The following is a 17,554-nucleotide window of genomic DNA, read 5'->3' as shown; positions in this document are numbered from 1 at the left end:
TGATATAAGCAAACGTCAACAACAAAAAACGTGGCTAACATTTCTCTGTAATTATGAAGCAGTTACCTTTTCTCCACGTTTTGCTTGTCCTGGGGAGAAACCTGGATCTCCTTTAGGGCCCTATTGCAGAGAAATGAAATCAGTGTGGTACAGGGACAGAAGATTTAATTATATAGCTAGCCACAAATATTTTCACTGTTGAAGAAATTGATTGTGTGTGTGCAAGATCTAATGCTGTACAAAGTATATTTCTTATTCCAGGAATGTTTTCTTATGTCAACTTTCCTATTAAAGTATGCATGTCACACTACATGGCATAATACAATAATCTGAATGCATATGTGGCAATGAGTTTGAATTTCCCTGTATTTCTTCATAATGTACCTGAGGATTATTTATTAAAAAGGCAGAGTTTAATTGCAAATGCAGGAAGAGGTACAGACAAATCAGTGTGCCTGCATTCTCACTTATAACTGAATACTTTATTTGTACTTTGCAGATTTATGCAAGCCTGATGTATCAAACCATATCAAACATGAACACCAATATAGTTGTGATGTCATTTCTATTTCTGATCAATTCTTTGTTCCTATCTTTTAATCTAGTGTCCTGGAAAGCTGCTGTTGAGATGTAGTCAGTTGGTTGCAATTTTTCATTCACTGCATATTCCCCCCCAAAACAAAACTTGTCATAAAACTGACTAGAATTACCCCACAATGTAACATGGAAATAATTTCCCATTAAGGTTAGTGTTAAATTGTTCATTTGTTGCTTAAAAAATGCAAGGTTTGGAGTTACATTCCTTACAAACAATGTAGATACTTTTAAAGGGGAAATAAATTGCATAAATATACATTTGACCTTTCACATATTCTGGCAATAGGAAAATATTGTCTCGCATAAGGAAAGCATATGTCTATGTTTCATATGCCATATTTCATAGCTTGTGTTCCCACATAATTAAGTTCTGCAGCAGGCTACACTTTACTTTCCCCTCTCTTTCAAGTGTCACTACCTGTTTTATTGCCATGAGAGTCTGAGAAGCGTGCGTGCTTGTCACAACTTTTTGAAGTCAATTGCTTTTGGTTCCCAGATAATAAATTAACCCTCAGAAGTAGTAAACTGCCTGCATTACAAGTGACTGAAGCATTCCCATTGACCAGGCTTACAATAGACACACTATGGGCAGGTCTTCACTACGGGGGGGGGGGTCAATTTAAGATATGCAAATTCAGCTACGCGAATAGCGTAGCTGAATTCGACCTATCGGAGCTGACTTACCCCGCTGTGAGGATGGCGGCAAAATCGACCTCCGCGGCTCCCCGTCAACGGCGCTTACTCCCACCTCCGCTGGTGGAGTAAGAGCATCGATTCGGGGATCGATTGTCGCGTCCCGACGAGACGCGATAATTCAATCCCTGAGAGATCGATTTCTACCCGCTGATTCAGGCGGGTAGTGTAGACCTAGCCTAACTTAACAGTTTTCTAGCCGGAGTTTAAAAGAAGAACGTTATTGTCAATTGAAAATAATCCACCAGTCCTTCATGGTTCCATGTTTTCTCTAAATCAAGTGTTGGCAACCTATGGCATGTGTGCCAAAGGCAGCACACGAACTGATTTTCAGTGGCACTCACACTGCCCGGGTCCTGGCCACTGGTCCGGGGGCTCTGCATTTTAATTTAATTTTAAATGAAGCTTCTTAAACATTTTAAAAACCTTATTTACTTTACATACAACAATAGTTTAGTTATATATTATAGACTTATAGAAAGAGACCTTCTAAAAATGTTAAAATGTATTACTGGCACGCAAAACCTTAAATTAGAGTGAATAAATGAAGACTCGGCACACCACTTCTGAAAGGTTGCCGACCCCTGCTCTAAATGTTATCAGAAATAGTAGCCTCTGCCATCTTTTTTTCACACATCCAATACTTCCTAAAAATAGCACAGAGCCATGGAGGATGAAGAAAGTAAGAGAGAGAAATCCAACAGGCCTAGGTTCAATTTTTTACTGGGCAGGTTATGAGTCATTCCTGACTAGAAGTCATAGAATTGTAGGGTTCGATGGGATCCCTGGCCAAGATATATGATTTGTAGTATCTAAACCAACCAAGGCAGATGGCTATCCAGACTCCTTTTAAAAACCTCCAGTGAAGGAGCTTCCACAACCTCCTGAGGCATCTGTTCCATTGTCCTACTGTTCTTACAGTTAGGAAGCTTTTCCTGAGATTTAATCTAAATCTGCTATGCTGTAGTTTGAAGCCATCGCCTCTTGTCCTGCCTGCTATGGCAAGAGAGAACAACTTTTCTCCATCTTTTTTTATGGCAGCCTTTCAAGTATTTGAAGACTGCTATCATGTCCTCCTTTAATCTATTTTCCAAACTAAACATACCCAGTTCCTTCATTCTTTGCTCATATGGCTTCCATTCCATCCTATTGATGATCTTTGTCTCTCACCTCTGGATCCTTTCCAGTTTCTTTACATCGGTGTCTAAAATTGGACACAGTCCTCCTGCTGAGGCCTAACCAGTGTTAAGTAGAGTGGTACTATCACCACCCGTGACTTGCAGGCCACAGTTAATGCAACCTAAAATTGCATTTGCTTTTTTTGCAACAGCATCACATTGCTGAGTCATGTTGAGGCTGTGATCTACCACAACTCCCAAATCCTTCTCTGCTGTGCTGCTGCCAAGCCAGTTATCCCCCATTCTGTGTTTGTGCATTTGGTTTTTCTTCCTTAAGTGTAGCATCTTACGTTTGTCTTTATTGAATTTCATTTTGTTGTCAGTAGCCCAGTTCTCCAATTTATCAAGATCTCTTTGAATTTTAGCTCTATCCTCCTAAGTGTTGGCAACCCTGCCTAACTTTGTATCATCTGCAGATTTGATTAGTATGCTCTCTATTCCTACATCCCAGTCATTAACAAAGATGTTAAATAACAATGGACCCAGAACACATCCCTGTGAAACCCCACTTAAGACCTCCCTCCAATTTGACATAATTCCATTAATAGTTACTCTTTGTTTGCAGTTGTTTAACCAATTATGTATCCATTTAATGGTAGTTCTGCCGAGCCTGCATTTCTCGAGCTTACTTATCAGAATGTCTTGTGGGACTGTGTCAAAAACCTTGCTGAAGTCCAAGTATATTATATCCACCACATTCCTGCTATCAACCAAACCAGTTACCCTGCCAAAGAAGGAAATCAATCTGGTTTGGCATGATTTGTTCTTAATAAATCCATGCTGCTTTTAGTGATTATCCCCTTCATCCTCCAGGTATTCGCAAATTGAACGTTTCATACATTGCTCTAATAGCTTCCCAGGTATCAAGGTCAGGCTGACTGGTCTATAGTTCCCCGGCTTTCCCCCTCTTTTTATAGATGGGCACTACATTAGCCCTTCTGCAGACTTCCAGGACCTGTCCTGTCATTCAGGAGTTTGCACGTATTATTGCTAGTGGCTCCGAGCTTTCTTCAGCTAATTTCTTCAGTACCCTGAGGTAAATAATATCAGGCCCTGATGACTTGAATGACATAACCAAGTCATGCCCTCTACATGCAGAAATGGTTTCCACAAGGGAAAGGGAGTTCTTCCAGACAGATCTCTCCTTTTCCACAGCCTTCCACATCTCTGTCACCAAGACAACAACTTATGTTCATTGACTCTTTGGCCAGTTAACCTTGAATGTGGCCTCACTTAACGTTCGATTCTTCTCAACTCAACCTGATTTAGTCAGATGTTGTTTAACTGGAGCTCTTCAGCTGAATCACAAAGACATCCCTTGCACTGGGCTCCTACGTATCTGAGCTTCCTTTTAAATTAAATAAATTAAATTTATGGAGATATCCCATCTCCTAGAACTGGAAGGGACCTTGAAAGGTCATCAAGTCCAGCCCCCTGCCTTCACTAGCAGGACCAAATACTGATTTTGCCCCAGATCCCCAAGTGGCCCCCTCAAGGATTGAACTCACAACCCTGGGTTTAGCAGGCCAATGCTCAAACCACTGAGCTATCCCTCCCCCCCTCTATCTAACACTCATTTCTTATGAAAACCCAGTTGTGTCCTATAATGTGAGTCACTTTCCCATCAACTCCCCCAACAATTTGAAAACTCTTTATATGAAGATATCCCCAAAACATTTTGGGGAAAACACAGCAGCATTGCTGGCCACTGTCATATATTATCAACTGGACAAAGAGCAGTGTCTCTGACACACTTAAGACCCAATTTTCCAGAGGTCGTGAATGACCGGAAGCTCTGATTGACTTCTCCTGGAGTTGCAGATTTCATAGAAGCCTCAGTAACAGCGGTCCCTGGGAGAAGTACTGACTCAGCAGATCTCCTGGCTAGCCCAGCCCTGACCACTATTTTAGTTTGTGCACTCTAGCTTCAGTCCTCCAACACAGCAGGGATTCTGAGTGGCTGGCACTGCAGTGCTCTCTGCTACTGGCAGACTCACCAATGCTGGGGACCCACAGCCTCCAGCAGGTGGATCAAGAACCACTATTGGCTAGTCATTCCTATTACAGGTAACCTCTCTACATAATTATCTTAGTTTATTGCTTCACTTGTATCAAACCTGGGCATTTGGAAAGTTTAAATGTTTAGACTGAGACCATACTTGTACTTTCTTTATCTTATCATTAAAAACAATTATTTTAAGCTAAAATACAGCACAAGTAATCTCCACTGGTTTTAGTTATACTAAATGCTGCACACAGTACATATGGTTACATTCCATTGACCTCGTCATATCAAAACTGAATAGACCAGACGTAACCTTTGGCCTTGAAGCTGAAAACCATATAATAATGGATTGCTCCATACTCAGATTAGTTCAGCCTCGCCAAGAATTTCTCTCCTATAGCCAAGGAAATTATTTTTTATAGTTAAAGCTAGTCCAGATCAGAGTTGGATTAAAGATGGCACATGCCCTTTATTTATAAGTAACTAAAATCAGTATGGACAGCTGTTCAGGCATTCTCAGCAGAGAATTCTGTATGTATGTATATATATATATGTGTGTGTGTGTGTGTGTGTGGCCTACACTCATGCCCATCTGTTAGGGTGGCATTGTGCCATTTACAAATTGGGCAGACCCTTATGTCAGACAGAAGTCCTAATCAAGATGGGGTTTATATTAACAACTGCAAATTACAGCTCTTCGTCAAGAAGCCCTTGCTCTGTAGCACTGGCATCACATGACTCTCTACACTTCTTTGCATCTACTAACACAAAACTGCCCAAAATAAATATTTCTCTGATGGAGAAAACCAGCCAAGCCACTGTTCAGCTATCGGGTTCTGGAAAAATGAATTTATATCTGATAATTGCAAAAAGTGCCCAGGCTGAGTGTGTGTGTGTGTGTGTGTGTGTGAGAGAGAGAGAGAATCCTAATTCTAAAACAATTAGGCTTCCAAGTGTTAACGCTGCCATGCACTTATAGCTCCAAGAGAACAGGATTTAAGCCTCAGGGTGGGTTGTGACTTACACTGGCCTGTAACAGCCACAAAAAACAGAAAACACAGCCCGGAACTGTTGTGGCACAGGGATATCCTGCCCATGCCCACTCTCCCCTGCTACGTTAGCAGGAAGGAGGGAGTATGGCATAAAAGTCCCACATACCAGTGAAGACCCCCCCTTGCTGTGTGGTGCTCCTCCCTCGATTGTTTAGACTGCATTACAGCCAAAGTCCACCCAGGGTGAGACAGAACCAGCTGCACTGCACCTGAGGATCTGGCCTATTTTCTCTTTAAAATCTTTTTCAAGTATTGCTTTGTTATGACTGCTCAGAGAATGCTTGAGTTGTGTTTATAAGCATGTCAAGTCTTCCAAAACTGAAGATGAGACAGACTCTATACACAGTACTTATCTTCCAAGGGTTATTGCAGAATAGTGCTTTAACTGTGATAAAGATTAACATCTCTCTAACGACAGCAAAGCTTGCGTGGCACAATAGAAAGGCCATATTGCAAGCAAAGACAAAAACTTGCCAGTGTCAAACAGAAGATAGATATTCCTGCGGTAAACACAGTTCTTCTAAAAATAATTCATAAGACAATGATTTTGCAATTAGTCTTGTGTTGGTAGCTCTCAGGAATTCCTCTTGTCAGACAAATCACATACCCCTTCTATTTCATTATTTTCTTACTACTAACCCATAAAAAACAAAGTCGTGAAGCCAAGAAAATTACCAAATAGAAGTTTGCTCTTCTAATTTTTAACAGCTTTAAGACAGAAGAAATCAGTACACTAGTTAACCATATAAATAAAGGTAGGCTCTAAGGAGCCATGATACCAGGTGGGAAGGGGGATCCATCCAAGATGTTTCCTGCCTCTGTGTGGAAGGGGGAGACCATTCCTCAATAAATCCCACAGATGTATAGGGTTCAGAGGGACTGCAGCCTCCTAAATCTTCCCACCACGTAAACCTCACAGAGTACAAACCCTCCCTTAAACCCATCTGGGCAGGTTTCTTCACAGGACAGGGTGATCTGGTCCTAAGACATTAGAAATCATAGCCGTGAGTCTGTGCTGCCCTGCACTTTGTGTAATTATTTACTCTCATGCAAAGTGGGTTTAAAATGCTTCAAATCAGAGTCCTCCACTCACTTTATGCCCATTTTGCACAGGTTTAACTGACTACACAAGGTACAATGCAGTGGTGAATCCAATGATTCACTGCATTTTACCTTTGCATCATCACCACAGAATCTATTACAGCTAAATGAATTCATTGTCCACGCAACAAACTTTATGAAAACAAAAAGAACTACATATAATTACTGCCTTGCGTGATAGCTAAGCCTCTGTACAATCATCAGTTGCATACATATTTCTATTTCCTTCCTCAATAAACTGGCTCAACTTCTCCTATTCATTTAATTCCATACTTCAATCCTTTCTATACTTTAATGGCTACAGTGATGTGTTATGTCAATAAACTGTGGTATATGGAGTGGCATGTGGGTGAACAATGTCAATACTCTACACAAAAGAGAGTCTGGCCTAAAGATAGAAATGACATGACAGATACCAGCAGCATGTTTAAGTTCCTGTCAAATGCAGCCACAGACTGGATCTTGAAATTAAACTGTAGTCTCAGACAAAGCTCTTTACTTAGGGTGAAGGATGACTATAGATTTTCTGGCATATAGCCAGATTATATGCAACGAGACAACTATTTTTTAAAAAATCCACTGTTTGACACTGCCAGCTTTTCAAAACCAAAATGAAAAGGATTCAGGGCATTCAAAAGGAGTTGGGCGCTACTACATCTCTACCCCGATATAACGCGACCCGATATAACGCGAATTTGGATATAACGCGGTAAAGCAGTGCTCCGGGGGAGCAGGGCTGCACACTCCGGTGGATCAAAGCAAGTTCAATATAATGCGGTTTCACCTATAATGCGGTAAGATTTTTTGGCTCCCGAGGACAGCGTTATATCGAGGTAGAGGTGTAATTCCTCCCCAGCCAGAACTGGGGACATGTGATTTTTTAAAAAACTACCAGTAAATTATCCATGCCTTTTTTTTAATATAAATATTCTCATTCCTTTAAGATCTTTCAAGTTTTTTTCCCCTCTCTTTTCAATACATTAAACTTTCTGATTTTTGCCCCAATTCTGCAATTTGTTGCATGTGGGAAGACTGCTCTCCTCCCTGCAGAGATCCATTTCCTCAGCATGGTTGTGCATGGGTGCAGCAGTCTGACAGTGCACAATGAATTGCAGGACTGGGGGACCAGCCTTTCTCCTTTACTTATGTTCACCATCATTGATTTCTCTTTCCCATCAAATCTCTTCACACCATTATCTTTCCACCCTCCTTTTCTAGCCCCAAATCCTTCATATTTGCTTCTTGTGCCATGGAGACCCAAGTGCAAGTCCTGTTCACTCTCTGCCTTTTCAAATCAGTGGAAAGACTCCCCTTGACTTCAATAGGCACTAATCAGGTGATAAGTTTGGGTGATGGAGTGAATAGGAACAAGTGTAAGTTGATAACTATTATTTGAAATGATACATGAGGGCCTGATCCTCCTCTTGCTAACACCATTGCCAAGAGAGCAGTGTCCTGCTTCCCTTTTACAATTCAGACAGACTGAACTAAAAATGTTATTTGTAATAAAGCTGCAGCTGGTTCTTAGCTAGTTAAAATATGTTCCCTTTCATACCTTGCCCAATGCCATTTCCCCAATAAAAGATATGCAATTCTTTGTAATTTTAACTTAGAAACAAGCAGTCATCATTATACATGGTTTTCAATTGTGAAGCAGGAACAAGGAACTGTAAACCATCTTGTGAAGGTAAAATAAAATATATAAGTATTTAATCTATTTAGCATTACAATGCAGCTATAACGGTGCCAAAATCCACAGACTCAGTTTTCTTGAAATAGTTCTTGTTTATGATAGCTAGGAAAATTGCCAAAAACTTATGCATGCTTTGGTGATTTTAGACCACATGTCAGCCTTATACCCCTAGGCCAAGTATCTAAGGTTACATGCTAAGGACCCTAAACTATATACATGTCAATGGAAGCTGCTGGCACACACACAGGGACAGAACCTGACCTTCAGTTTAAAGCCATCAGTGACAATCTAGGAAGCTATAAATGTATTAAATTCCACTCTTGAAGCACATGTGTAACTCTTCAATGTAGATAGGAGATACACATGTACCTTGAGGGGAGAATAAAACCCATTGTGATTTTACTGCCAGAAAATGATTACATTAGATCTTGTGTGTTCTAAGATTAAACCCAAGTGTCTTCAATCTCAGTTAGTGTATACCAGCATAGGTCAATTGACCTCAGTGGAGCTTCTCCAGTTACACTTGGTGAGGATCTGGCTTACTTCTATTTAATTAAAATATTATGATACTCTAATTTTACAGTAAAACTACAGTTGTGTGGAGCTCTAGCCCCCTCTGCATAAAATAATGATATAGTATTAACAATAATAAATTGTGACCAACAAGAAAATATAGCTTTCATAGCTAAGCCTAGAAAATACATTAATTTTTATCAATGACTTAATTCTTTAAAATCATGAACTCAACTACAGAGTAGATAAATGCTCAGAATCTTGGTATGACTCAATTAAAGGAAATATATATTATGAAATAAATCCTGTGAGTAGCTGGCTACACTTATTTCAAGTAACAGCGGTCTACACTTCTCTATTGCCCAGTTTGCATAATTATTGTAAAACCGAGTTATAGAAATCACTACGTTTAATGGTTGTAATAAAATTAGATACTAACAAAAGGGCACATAGAAAACACAAAGCCACTTTGTTTTACAATGTCAAACATCACAAGCTTTATTTGATATATTTTCATGGCCTAGAGCAGTTTTTAACACCTGTCACTACAGGTCAGATTCCTGTCATAAGGAATCACACTAAAACAAATCATCATGTTGTTTTTTCCTAACATATCTTATCCAAATTGTTAAAACTAAATATGAATTGAAGGCATTTTGCAACTGCACAAATCTGCCTGCCGGTATTTAAGTGGCCCTTGTAACCCAGGTTTGAAAGTTTTTAATTGAGTTTATGGCTGAATATTTTTTCTTAAATTTGCAATATCAAATCTAGGTTCCACAGTTCTTATTCTATCATTTAATCAACAAACTCTGAAAGTTAGAGTAGTTAAATGTCATCAAACAGGTGAAATCTTGACAGCAAATAGAAGTATTTATGGAGAGTGACTTGGCCTATTTTTTTTTTTTTTTTTTACCAAAGCAAAAGGTTACCGCAGGGATTAAATGTCCAATCCCGCAAATGCCTCACTTGAATAATTCTGACTCACCCAAGTAGTTGGATTGACTTCAATCAAAATCCTTTGGAAAGCAAGGAATACTCACATGAGTAAAGGCTTCCAGGCCATCATTCCACATGCATCATTTTGTCCTGTGAAACTGGCTATTTTTCTTTTGATCTTGGTTTAAGTTTTATTGGTTACATTTCCTTAAAAACTGTTTATAGCTGTGCTCTCCATTTGTAAACCAAATAAAATTAATCACTACTATTATTGGAAGCAAACTCTAGGACTTCCAAAAAGTTACACATCCGGAAGTTCAAATAATGCTTATGGCCGTGTGATTAAGTTAGCTCACCTTTTGACCAGGCAGCCCTGGCAAACCTGGATTCCCATGTGGGCCTGGAATACCCTATAAAAACGAGAAAGAGCAGGGTTATTCAGAACTACACCAAACAATGTTCATTACTTTGTGGAAATATTGTACAGAGAATCATCCTCAAGGATCACTGTTCCATCTAAAATCATTGGCAAGGATTTTCAAAGGAGCCTAAGGGAATCAGTGTCCATTTCCCACAGAGATTAAATGGGAATTGAGCACCTAACTCCCATAGACTCCTTTGACAGTCTCAGTCATTAACTTTTCACTGGGATCCCAGGTAATTCAGGACATGCATATTAGAGCAAGCTCATTGTGATGATGACTTTTCAGCCATAGAATATCATACGATGTTTGGGATAAAAGGAAATCCTAAACATCACATTACTGAGGTAATCCCTATGTACAGTATATAAAGTTCATGCAGTTAGGAATTATAACAATTAATTCTCCAGATCAATGGCCCAGAATGCTGACATTTTTGAGAGTCAAAGTTAACTTTTATATAATCAACATCCATTAACTTCAATGAGAGTTCCATGCAAAGAACATCAGGAGTATATGGCTAAATTGACCCATCTGTGCTTGGAAAACAAACCACTGCTGACAGTGATTGTCAACAACAGGACTGGTGGAACATGGGATCTATAATATTTCCCACTATGGGACAAAACATGTTTCCAGGCCATCCACACTAGAAGTTAAAAGGTTTCAACACTGGGTATCTGATCCTGCAAGGTCCGGAGCACTTTCAACTCTCATTGAAGCCAGTCCTTGTAGAATTGGGCACTGGGGGAAATGGTCATCACAATGATTGTCAGCAGCTATTCATCTATGACACATGGAAGAACCTGAAGGATAAAATCCTGTCCCCACTGGTGTCAATGGCAAAACTTTCATTGACTTCAAGGGGGCCAGAATTTCACCCAAAGAGTTTATCAAAGGTACCAGAAATAATAAGAATCTGTTTTAACTCTCTCAAAACATAAAATACAAATTCAATGAACTGTTAAGACAGACATCATACTTTTCCCTCACAACTCAGCGTTTACCAATTATACCGCACATTAACACTGAGAGCCTCACAGTTTAATGCTTCCTCCAGCGAATAACCATGTTGATGTAACTAAATGGACATGCTGATCCCAGCCCCCTTTGAGAGATTAATGTGCACACAGGCAGCTTTTGGGTCTCTCTCAGGGATTTACAAGAAAGGGGAAACCCGCTACTTAAGGTGCCAATATAATTACAGTGGGGAAATGGCTCAGAAAGTTTTTAGAGCTTTGTTGGTTTGTTTTGCCAGGGTCGAGGAAATGCCACAACAAGAGGGGAGAGCACAGTGGTATTCTGCTCAATAAAAGTTGCCCTAGGAATTCCACCTCACTGAGGATTAACATACATCTCAGATAAAACAGTATAAAACAAGTCATTCTGGAGATATGGGCGAACAACAAAAATTATTTGTTTCAAATCCTGAAAACTCACTTTTTTTCTTGATGTGCCCTAACTCAGACTCAGCTTGGCTGAGACACTCAAAAAAAATTTTTTTTTACATTTCCTCTGTGCAGAGGTCCCATGTGAGAAATTTTACACAGAAAGGAACTTTTCTAATAAAGTTAAAATGGTTAAAATCAAGCTCCTGAGGGAAAGGTATCACTCTTAACTAAGGTGTCACTACTGAGACCGTCGGACCAAGGCACGATTAAGGGCTGAGGGAGTGAAGCACGGGAATCCTGGGGAAGACTAGGGCCTGAGGCAGGAGGATCCTCACACAGCTGGGAGTAGTGGGAAGGAGTCACTGACACAACAATCACTGTGCAGCAAGTGGAGCAGCACACAGCTGACTGCTGATAGCTGAGTGCTGCCACTGCAAGAAGAGAGTTCCTTAGATCCCAGGTGCCTCTATTCAACAGCTCAAGGCACGTCTCAGTATGACTAAAGATGACTCAAGGGACAGAAGAAAGCCCTGGGTGAAGGTCACGTGACAGGCTCCATCTCTGCTCAGGAGGGGCGATGAAGGGCTTTCTTTGGCTAGGAGGCCAAAGTTTTCAGTGGGTCTAAGCTCAGATACCCCACCTGATTGTCATACCACATCTGTGTATAATATATATTCTACCTATATAATTTTCTAATAAAAACCTCTATTTTGGGGAGTTCATGTTATATCTTGCCCATAAAAGCCTCATGTCAGCCTCAAGTTTAGCACACAAAAAGTAGGGCCTGGGACCTACTTTTCAATGTAAAAAATAACAACCAACACTTGCTGGTATTCTAATATTTATGGGCACTATAAGAGCTAAAGTGCAACAATGACTTTTCAAAAATGAAGTTTTCCTGGCCCTTAGCCCATCACCTGGACTAGTCTTTGCGGCAACATTTAAGTACGCTTTTAAAATTCTATTTAAATCACAGTTACTAATAAATCAAACTGGCCCTTCTCAACCTAGGCTGTCTCCAGACGCTAGCCACCCCTCTCTAATCTAAGCTCCCCCACTTCCCATTATGCTTTTTTGCATGTTCAATTCCACATTGAATTCACAAATTTCACACTGTGGAGCTTTGTGCCCCAGAATGCACTGCATCCATCAGAGGTTAAGAAATAGGCATCTGAAAGAGACAGCTTCAAGAAATATAAAGGATCCTGACTCCTACCTCTACTTTTATAATGGTATCAGAGGGAATCAAGCAAGTCTGATGGGCTTTCTGACTGGCCATGTGACAGGATGGTTTTACATTTTTAACATGTGGTTTATTTGGGCTCTCTCTTTTTAAGGAATCAAGACTGAGGTTATCCTCATTGAATTGCCTTAGCATACAACATTTTACCCTCTCTCTTCTTCCTCTTTTTCTCTCTCCAGTAAATGTGCAGATAGAATCATAGGACTGGAAGGGACCTCGAGAGGTCATCTAGTCCAGTCCCCTTCACTCATGGCAGGACTAATTATCTAGACCATCCCTGACAGGTGTTTGTCTAACCTGCTCTTAAAAATTTCCAATGATGGAGATTCCACAACCTCCCTAGGCAATTTATTCCAGTGCTTAACCACCCTGGTAGTTAGGAAGTTTTTCCTAATGTCCAACCTAAACCTCTCTTGCTGCAATCTAAGCCTATTGCTTCTTGTCCTATCCTCGGAAGTTAAGAAGAACAATTCTTCTCCCTCCTCGTTGTAACAAACTTTTATGTACTTGAAAACTGTTATCATGTCCCCTCTCAGTCTTCTCTTCTCCAGACTAAACAAACCCAATTTAGTTCCATTTTTAGTTTTTTGTTCCTCCCCAGAACTAGGAAGACTTCTTGTGTGGAAGTGAAGGGACAGAGCGGGCTGGGGAAGGACAAAGACGGGCAAGTGGTGATGATTCATGAACAGTATTTAAATACTTCCCTCCACCCCGCAAATTAGTGCCACGTTCTGTTGTTCTAATTTTTACCCAGGCAAGAGAGGAAGTTATCTTCCCCCCCCCTGTATTTAGAGACCAGCTGTATAACTTGCTCATGCAGTATGGTTGCAGCTCACCTAAACTTGGGAGGAGAAACTAGTGCCTTCTAATGAAAGGAAAAAGCCTTAGCTCGTTTCCCCTTCTTTGAGTCTATGGAGAAAGAAATGTCTATACCGATGGGAAAAGATCACCACTTGCTCTAAATCCTTTCTTCTTAAACCTAATTCAATTAGCTGGTGATATCCCCCTTTCCAGCCATCCATTTCAAATGTGAGACAGCATTAAGGAACATAAAGCTGTATAACATACAAATTTTGTTTTCAACATGCTACAAAACAAGGGCGTACTCAAATGTTCGTTCACAAGCACTAGCACAAGTAAACCCCGCCTCCCTAAGATACCTCCCTCACATCAGCTGATCTGTCATACCATCTGCCAAATACTTCTACCCATCCTAGAAATCCTACGTCTCATCTATCAACCCTGCCAGACACCACACTCCATTCCTAAACCCATGACTACCCACTCCACTCCAGCCTGCCCAGCCTTCTAGATCATCCAGCCCACAAATCCTTAACTACCCTCTCCAGGTGCCCAAAATCCCAGATTTCCTTCAATGAGAAATTCCTGATTCTTCCCCAGCCATTTCCAGAGGGCTTCAACATTTTATAGTATATATGTGCGCACACACACACACTATATATATATATCAAGATGTATTAGCTATGGTAAAAGTTACTTGAAGAAGCTACAGACACAGAAATTATGCTTTTATTGAGCTGCTGTTAACCAAGAAACTAAAGCAGATTCTTAGAGCAATTTTCTTTCTAGCCAGCAGTGGATAATTTCACTTTCATTGTTTTCCAGTCTGTAGCTGTGGAATGCACTATTCTGGGAAGCCCACTCCCCATCATTCCAAAAAGCAAATGAACCTGACCTTCTCAGCTACAGATGGCAACACTGAAAAACTAAAAAACCAATGCTACAAGTAGCAGCATAACAGTTATACTGCAAACTAAATAGCAGTTTGTGAACACATTTACTCAGAATACCTCCTCTAGGTATTTATTGTAAAATACATGTTGTTTTATCTGTCTTGTCTTACTTTGTTTTAGCCCATTATATGCTGAGATTAAAGAGCAACATCTTCCTTGCTGACTAGTATATGAATACACTCTACAATCAAATGATGATACAAAGTTTGGTTTTACTATCAATGTCCAGTATACAGCTATAGAAAAATATAGCCCTTCTACTCACCCTTGGACCTCTCTTCCCCGACAGACCAGGTAAACCTGGAGGACCTGGGGGACCCTGGAGGGACAAAAACCAAATAGTTAAGGTAAGAGCAGACCAATCATTGTGCTGCAGGTCATAATCTGACTAGCCCTCCTTCAGCCACCCAGCTGATTTTCTGATTACAAAACCTTCTCATTTTGAAAGCAAAGCTCCAAACTAAAACTACAGTGTGCTTTTTCCCAATCGGGCTCCCAATTGGAGACTCATGGTTAAAATTATGTTACACATAAAGCTTGTAACTCTCAGTTTGGTGAATAACTTAAATAAATTAATTTTTATTACAGGAAGAAGAATCCATTTCAAAGTCTAAAACCAAGGAAACACAATGTATTTCAAAAAAAGAGAAAACAGTTAATTTACTAAATTAAAAACATGGCATACTAATTCAGACGTTTACATCCCAAACAATGTATGTATCATTTGAGGCAATTCAGACAGTTAATCACTATAAGAAACTAAGTAATAATAATAACCCATAGAAAAGAAAGACGAAGAAATAGAACCACCACAGACATGGTTGCAGACTTGTTTGACTTCCTAAGTATGAACTTCTCATAGAAATCATTGGTAGCACATTATTTGATTCTTTACATTCATATTTTTGAACTGATATAACTCCTTTCAAAGAAAAAACATTTTGATTTTTACCAAATAAATTCATATACTGTTTTATGATCCCATGTAACCTTTGCAAATAGATTTGATCATAAATAATTGTAAAAATATTAGGCACAGTACCATGTTTGAGCTAGGTAACAGCTTTGTCCCTAAAACAGATCCCTTTCCTTTTACATTGTACTTATTAACTTTTGAGAGCAAAAACAGTGTTTCATCTGAGCTCAAATTATGGGGAGAACTCTAGGCCAAATTCTGCACTGGCTTGTGCTGCACTGCATGCAATCACTTCTACTTCAATGAGGTTGCATGGTAATGGGGTCTAATTCAGGCCTCCACATTTAAGAGCAAATCAAATTCCCATCTCCATGCAGGTGAAGAGGGCCATGGCTGTAGCAGAGTCAATACCCTTTCATAGCAGAGGCAGGTGAGTTAGGACTTTATACAGGCAGTCCCCCATGTGTCACACAGTTTTTCACTGGTGGGGCTCACTGCCTCTGCTTCCCAGTATGCAGGGTGAGAAATTGAGGGTTGGGGTGAATCCAGAGGCTACTGCAAGCCCTAACTCTGCACTACCAGTCATGGAATGGCCTGAGCGAAGGATTCCATCACCACTCCCTACACCAAGACCCCAACTCACCCCAAGATCTCCTGCACGCAACCTAATTACTCAGCTTGTGCACTGGGTAAAATACATTAAATAGCTCTGACTGTACTGCTTGATGCTGTTCAAAATTATTTAAAATCGGGGGAGAGATGAAGGATAGCACCAGGATTATTACTGTGGCTGAGATAGCAATAAACAACCTGTGCAGGAAATGTAAAGATGGTTTGTGCACAGTACTATCCACATAACTTCCCACTGGTTTTTATGAACCCCTTGTGCATAATTTTATTATGATTAAAATTCAGAATAAAAATGTTAAATCTTAGGAAAAATGAATATCAGTTCCCTTTGAAATAGAAGGATAACTTCACTGGCAGGGAAGCCAACACTGACTAGGGACATCAGTCAATGACAGACCAATTGTCTTTACTGGAGTAGAATGCAGATAGTGGCTTCAGGGAGACCTCAAAAGGCTTTCTGGGAGTACAGGGGAATAGTAGGATAAGAGGTCAAGCCCCCGTACAGTGCTAATTGTTCAGGTAGTAGGTTTCCAGCAAATGTAACCCCCATGAAGTGAAGAGAGTAGACCAAGAAGGCCATTTAAGTAGCGACCGGTGCACTGTGACACAGTAGAAAGAAAACTGTGTGCAGTCAGGATCACAATTATAGCAACCCTCATACACCCTAGCATTGTGCAGGTAGAGGTTGGCATGGTGGAGGTCAACAGGGTGTTTAACCTTGCCTAAAGCAAGTCTAGAGCTAATGCAGTTGCCTGTGGACTGTTAGGAACATTTGTAGGTGTGGACATATGGTGCATTACAGGCATGCTACAGGGACCAACCATGACCCACTGGTGAGTGTATGTTACAGGTTCCCCTCTGTGCCTGATCTGAGGAGGATGTGAGTCTGTTACACTGGCTGCTATAGGCCCTTGGCTCTATAGCTCATGCTGTAGCAGCTCATATTTTTAGCTCTTTAAGTCCCCAGTTCACATCCTGATGAGTCAGCCAAAATGGCAGGCATCACACAAGCACTGGTTAGCATGCCAAATTTCTCTAGCATAGACAAGGCATTTGAGTGAATTTCACTTCCAAGAATAAAAAAAGAGCAGACAGACACACAGAGCTTGACCTGGCATTCTTGTTGAGGGAGAGTTCCAAAAATATAACTAAAAAAAGCCTGGAGTTTCCGCATCTTGTTACATCTGGAGGAACTGTTTCCTATTCTTTCCTTTTTGAATAACTGAAGTTAGGAGATGCACCATGCACAGAAAGTTACCCTGGGGCTACACAAGGGAAAGAGTCAACTACATTTCTTCATAAAAAGTGGACAAGTAAAATATTTTAACGTTATGGTACATTGCTTTTTTAATTGTAATGTGAAGCTCTTTCTACACCCTATTTCAGACACTGATTACATTTGTTTTAAAATAAAGTGTTTTGATAGC

At 40.2% G+C, this 17,554-nt stretch overlaps 1 protein-coding gene across 1 annotated transcript in view; it reads right to left on the bottom strand.

Annotated features, from left to right (window-relative positions):
• COL24A1 (collagen type XXIV alpha 1 chain) overlaps positions 1-17,554 on the bottom strand; it is a gene marked incomplete at its 3' end in the record, with an annotated part of 230,410 nt that overhangs the window by 183,579 nt on the left and 29,277 nt on the right. Inside the window, 3 exon segments of the mRNA XM_034780084.1 lie at positions 67-120; positions 10,128-10,181; positions 14,847-14,900. Coding sequence (XP_034635975.1) covers positions 67-120; positions 10,128-10,181; positions 14,847-14,900 — 162 coding nt within the window.

Source organism: Trachemys scripta, chromosome 8, assembly GCF_013100865.1.
Source record: "Trachemys scripta elegans isolate TJP31775 chromosome 8, CAS_Tse_1.0, whole genome shotgun sequence".
NCBI classification, from domain to species: domain Eukaryota; kingdom Metazoa; phylum Chordata; order Testudines; family Emydidae; genus Trachemys; species Trachemys scripta.
This window is presented reverse-complemented; position numbering and strand designations above follow the sequence as displayed.